Here is a 6254-nt window from a genome sequence, read left to right as displayed (position 1 = left end):
TATATATTTATATGTATATTTAGTGGACTAGTGAAAAGTTGTCAAACAGCTGATGAAACATTGCATCAATACATAGAGGTTGTTCATGAATAGCAGAAAGTAGGGTGGATTGCCATAAAAAAAACCTGGAAGAGTAAGGAGTTTTCTGCTATTGGTTTGCTTAAGCCAGAGGCTTAAGCAAGCAAATTGCCAATTCATCAAAATATATACTAACATCTATGGCAATTGAGAAGATAAATAATATCAAACTGTGACAAAAAAACATTTTTTTTCATAAATTGGTTTTGACAAGGCTATGTGTGTGTTTCCCTCATCATAGTTATGCCTTTACCACAGCAATCTTGGTTTCTAGTTAGGTAGAGACAGTTATTGAAAATATACATACATCTAATTAGATTATACAGTTGTTTTATTGAAAATAAATGTATATTAAAAGCCTTAATTAAAATTAGACATGTTGTTGTTAAATAAATAAATGATGATGATGATGATGATGATGATGATGATGATGATGATGATGATGATGATGATGATGATGATGATGATGATGATGATGATGATGATGATGATGATGATGATGATGATGATGATGAAACCAAATTTGATGCAAATGAGAATATTGATGATGATAACAATGGAGGTGATTGTCCTATTGTTAATGATTTATCAAGACAGATGCACTTATGATTAATAACTAAATCATATTCTGTGATTGAATTAAACTTTTTTTTACATTTACATGCAACAGTCATCATAGTTAAAAGAGAATTTGTTTTAATACTGGAAATCAAATCTTCAATAAAATAAGCTCTTTACATTTTGGACATGTTTCATTAAGTTGGTTATCTTTACATTTTCCTCAAGACAGAAAAAACAAAATAAGTGCTCACATTTTTTTAGAGTTACTGGTTGTTTTGGTATTTTACCACATAAATTACACTAGCAAAGCTGTAAATGAGGATTGATTTCATTTTTTAGTTCTTCAATATCTATTTCCAAGTCATATGCTGTCACAATGCTTTTTTTTTATAGTAGAAATCATAGAAAATGACCACACTCTTTTACCAATACCATCGTGACCAATAAATTTTTTATTTTGTTTTAGTGATTTAGTAACATTTAAACTTTTACTGAGTTTTTCTACTTGCTGACAACAATAGCATTCATCACAATGAGTTTTCCAGATCATATTTAAAAGAAGAGTTGTTGATTTCATTCTTTTGATCACATTCTTTATGGTATCATAATATTTTGACAAATTTTAGATGGGTGTACATTCTCTAAATCTGACATGACATGGAATACCTATTTCCATTCTATTTTTTTGGTTTATTCCAATAGGATACTTTTTTTTCCCAACCAAATATCTGCAGACTCTAAATAAGATTCGAATTTTTGTAATGGATTTTCATCTAAAAATAATAAGACTTTTTGGATAGTTCTTGTGAATAACCATCAAACTTAACCACATGCATTACGTAGTATTTATATTCATGAAGTAAATAAATCTAACAAATAAATCTAATAAATAAAGTCTACAATCTAAAATCTAACAAATAAAGCTAATAAATCAATAAAAAATTGAATATAAAGTAAAAGACTTTATTAAAAACTATTAGAAACATTTAACCAAACTTTTTACATAAGAACATCTTTTATTTCACAAACGATGTAAATAAAATGTTATCAATTTAGGACAATAGTTAGATGTAAATTTTGAACAAGAAAAAAAAATTGAGTGCTAAGATTTTTTATAAGTAATAAAAAATTAAAAGATTCATATAGGTATTAGAAAAACGTCGGCGCTACTCGACTTTCTCCCCCCCCCCCCCCTAATTTTATGATTGATTCTGATAGAGAATTTTATGCTGATTCATAAAAATATAAAAACATAGACCTGAAAATCAACGGAAAGTGGTCTAATTCGAAGTCAAAGTTGTAAAAAATCCCATTAAAAACCCTAATATTCGCCATTCTTTCTATATTTATGAACAGTAATGTACTAAATGAGTCATCTACCCTTTGTCTTCTAGGATCAAATCTTGATAGGTATTAGATAAATCTTCTAGGATCAAATCTTGATTATCTTGCTTTTGATTTTAACCATCGGTAAGGTTGGATCTCTTTACCATGCTTGCTACTTTATTACTCCTGATTCTATTCTCTATCCTCATTGATGTAAGTTCTATCTTTTTTATCCAAAAAAACATAGAACTTACATCAATGAGAACCTCAAAGGTATTATTAATTAGTATGAATATAATTAGTACAGAAACGTTTAACGTTTAACGTTTAACGTTTAACGTCGTTTCGTCATTAGTTACTAGGCTTTGAATTAGTTACTAGGCTTTGAAAGAGCGCGTTCTCCAAATGCACGCGGCCATTGGAGAAAGATTCTTTTGAGCGAGTTAAAACTTTTTTCCTTTTGGAACTTAATTATTAGTTAAGATATATTACATAAAGAATCATCTTAATCAATTATATATCATATTATAATTGAAGTAAGTATATGAAATAGTTATATATACATTTTTATCAGATAAAGTAGAAAGGATTTAAATTTTTATTAGATAAAGTAGAAAGGATCTAAAGAAGAAAGGATTTTAATTTTTTAAATCGTATAGATTTTGTTTGTTTTAGTTTTTCTTTTAGCAGTTTTATTTTTATTATTTTATTTTTTAGAAAGAAAATAGGGGAATGGATGTTATTTAAAGTTATACTAATGCTATTTCCATAAAAGGGTTATTAATACTTTGAAATTTCTGTGATGCTATTAACTATTTTTTTTCTTCTTTAGAAAATTTAGAAAAATAAATTAAACTTTTGTGCCAACACTGATGTGGCATGTCACATGTTATTGTATGTAAAGGTTAAATGTTGTTATGAAGATTACAGTTCTTATGAGAAAAAAAAGAAGGTAAAGAGAATTGTTTGTAAATATATATTTTGTATCTTTTTATATTTTCTTGCGTCATTTTTAGAATTTTTGTTTGCACACGTTTATTGTTTACATATATGCTTTTTTCATATGTATGTGTGTGTGGTAATAAGCGCTTTATAGTTGTTTTATCAATGTGTTTTTATAATAATGTAAAGTGTTTTTTTACTGTTTGTGTATGTGTTAATATGTGTTACATAATTGTTTTAAAAATGTGTTTAAATATGTATATATGGTATTTATTTATTTTAGTATATATTTAACCTTATATACATATTTAAACACATTTATTGTGCTTATAGTTTGTACATATGTTTATGTTATGCTCTTTCCGTGTTTTTAAAGTGCTGTGACTTGGTAAACATCTACCTGAAAATCAATTGTTGTATTTTAGAGAAGGAGCAGAACATATGGCTTTAGATCGTGCAGCTCAGCGTGATATGCACCTAATGGCATGGTTTAAGTTAAATACTGAAAATGAAAGAGCATATTGCTATTCGTATGTAGACATTCCTTATCACTTTATATTTGATGATAAACATTGTAAATGGAAGGTTAGATAAAGGGGTGGTAATAAGGTGATAGTAAGAATGTATAAAGTTAATCAAACTGGAGTATTGTTTTTTCTTAGACTGTTACTTTTACAAGCAAAAGGAGCAACATCTTGGGAGGATGTGCATACTGTTAATGGTATTGTCCTTGAAACGTTTCGTGAAGCATGTGTTTTGAAAAGTCTGTTGCAAGATGACACTGAATGGCAGAATACTCTTTTTGAGGCGGTTTTAACACATATGCCGAAGAAAATTAGACAATTGATTTCAATTATTTTGACCTTTTGTGAACCTGACAATTCTTTACATCTCTGGAATACATACAAATTTTTTATGATGGAAGATTTCATTCACCACTCAGTCCCACTTCTAATAGCTGAACAAGCTACTCTTCATCAAATTGAAAAGATTATTAATCAAATGTGTTATAGGAAACCATATTTGTTTATAGCTGTATATATGTTTAAATTATGTTGTTTCCATGTTTTCAAAGTGGTGTGATTTGGCATTATGTTGAGCAAGATTGATAACCTTGCCAGCCAAGCAATGTATTTATAGCAGAGTTGTGACTTGGCAGCATTTAGTGCCAGGCGGAGTTACTGCTTCGGAGCTAGGTTTTGTTGTCTAGCCTTTTTTAATTATTCTCAAAACACATAATAATGTCTGTTAATGTTTAGCGTAATGTGTATGAGAGTATGCAACCTTGATCTTTAAATCTAGGGTGTTTGCATGTCCTAAATTTGAAGTAATTGAATAACTAATATTGAACATAAAAACAAATATACTTTTATGTAGTTATATGTTTAGTAAAAAGATAAATATATAGTTAACTTTAAATTGGTTTTCTAGGTTTGCCTTTCATATTTTAATTTGGTTTGTTATTTTCGCTGGATATTAGGATCAAGGGTGTAAATATTCTATTGCTATGTGTTATTGTTGTGATGTTTTGTGTTGATAGACTGCTTGGCTTACCTTCACGTTGGTGTCTATTGTTAAAAATGAGTAATAGGTAGTTTCATTATTGGAACTTACTGCTTTTATTTATTTACTAAAAGCCAACATTATGCTAAAAATGCAGTTTATATCTTAATTTGATTTTTTTTTTTTAAAAAAATTTATTTTAGTATTGTTAATCCTTTGCACTTCGAAACAGATTTTATAGTTACATTTTCGATAAATGTTTATATTAACTGCCATGTCAAAATAGGTTACTATAAATAGGTAAATCCATGTTCAGTTTTTATGTGGTTTTTTTTTTTTTCTTTAAGATTTACGATTGACGCATTTATACGATTTATAAAAAGAAAACCTGATTACCTTTTATTGTAAATTTTTGTCAGTTAAAATGATATAAATATATGCAATTAGTTCAATTTTTTTTTAATTTTCTCTATTTTATGCCTAATAATCTGTTGTAAGTAACTTAGGGGATCTTTTTAAACGGGGGGTGAGTATTGCAGTTTTGCTCATTTGTCAAATATCGAGTTACTTAAATTTTATAAGGTGTTTAACTAATTAATTAGCTTAATTTTGAGGAAAGATAAATTCTTATATATGTTAAATTCTTAAATCATTGTTTCACATTTTATTATTCTGGTAAAAGGTCTTCATCAAAAATTTGATTACTCTTAATAAAAATAACTCTATTCTCCTGACCACCATTAATGCCAAAACGGGGAAGGGAGGTCCTTTATTAGTGTCAAAACATTTAAGAGAATTAAATTTCGAGTAGCAAAAGGAATTTTCAGTAAATTGTAGCAAATTACCGTTCGCTAAAAACTGTTGAAACAAAGAGGCCATATATAAAAATGGTCAGATTTGTGCCATAAATAGTAATGGTCAAATGTTCAGTTATTTTTAATAAATTTATTTAGTTGTGTGCATTTAACGTTTTAAAGACAATTTCCTTTTTTAAAGAAACATGTATCAAGGGGATACCAAAAAATTAATAATTTATGTATAATTAACGTTCGCTTTATACTACTGTTATTAATTAAAGTTCATGTTATAAAAAAATATAACAAAAAGTTAGCTTTTTTCGTCAATTTAAAGCATGATGAAGTGTTATTATTTTCTGTCAGTAACTAAAAACGTATTGTTTTGAACTTAGTAAAGTCGAGGAAAATGGTTCTGCCTTACACTGATTTGACATGTCAGTTTTAAATTTCTCAAATAATGTTAAGTAATTGGTAAATTATTTTACCTCCGCATACTTTTTATTTTAATTTTACAGATGGTTTAATTTTTTAAATTTGAAGGCGTTTTTCTAAAAGGGTATTAGTAATGGTTTCGCAACTTTAAATTGTGGAAAACAGCCACCATAAATTAACAGACCGACCATAACCCGTATTACGGGTTGCTTATTGCTAGTTAGTATGATTAGTCAACAAAAAGTTCAATAACATTGTTGGTTTAACAATAAACACAGATTAATTACGACCTAGATAGCAATAAATTTGTGTTTATTGCTGATAATAAAGTTAGATTAAGGTATTAGTTAACTTTATTATCAATCTTAATTAATTAATATTTTGTCAATATCATTCAATTTATTTTAGATATTATTGCATATATGTTCAACATAAATATTGTTTATTAATATGTTATCGTTCTAACTATATTATCAATCTAAATTTATTACTACATCAACCTTAATCGTTCCACTAATGCATCAAACTTTGCCATGTTTAAATTGACCAATTTGCTCGCTTAATCGTTTATCTTAAAATAAATATGTTTTATGACAAATGCCCTGATGTTACTAT

At 27.5% G+C, this 6254-nt stretch overlaps 1 protein-coding gene and 1 pseudogene across 1 annotated transcript; one reads left to right on the top strand and one right to left on the bottom strand.

Moving 5' to 3' along the window:
- Positions 1-554: 554 nt before the first annotated feature.
- LOC149880224 (uncharacterized) lies at positions 555-1293 on the bottom strand (annotated as a pseudogene).
- A 1350-nt stretch (positions 1294-2643) lies between these two features.
- On the top strand, positions 2644-4854 carry LOC149880223 (uncharacterized). Its single transcript, XM_090070530.1, has 3 exons — positions 2644-2917; positions 3333-3437; positions 3570-4854. The coding sequence occupies exons 1-3, from the start codon at positions 2883-2885 to the stop codon at positions 3988-3990; spliced, it is 561 nt and encodes a 186-aa protein (XP_089926656.1). The 5' UTR covers positions 2644-2882; the 3' UTR covers positions 3991-4854.
- Positions 4855-6254: the final 1400 nt, after the last annotated feature.

Source organism: Hydra viridissima, unplaced genomic scaffold, assembly GCF_058129835.1.
Source record: "Hydra viridissima isolate aposymbiotic clone 2 unplaced genomic scaffold, HvirCarnegie_v1 scaffold_13, whole genome shotgun sequence".
NCBI classification, from domain to species: Eukaryota; Metazoa; Cnidaria; class Hydrozoa; order Anthoathecata; family Hydridae; genus Hydra; species Hydra viridissima.
This window is presented reverse-complemented; position numbering and strand designations above follow the sequence as displayed.

What these genes read in the sequence shown, in the direction of transcription:
- LOC149880223 (XM_090070530.1), top strand. Translation starts at nt 2,883, where the DNA reads ATGAAGATTACAGTTCTTATGAGAAAAAAAAGAAG. An exon ending in CTTATGAGAAAAAAAAGAAG is followed by an intron (nt 2,918 to 3,332) that starts GTAAAGAGAATT and finishes GTTGTATTTTAG; the next exon opens with AGAAGGAGCAGAACATATGG. An exon ending in GAAAGAGCATATTGCTATTC is followed by an intron (nt 3,438 to 3,569) that starts GTATGTAGACAT and finishes GTTTTTTCTTAG; the next exon opens with ACTGTTACTTTTACAAGCAA.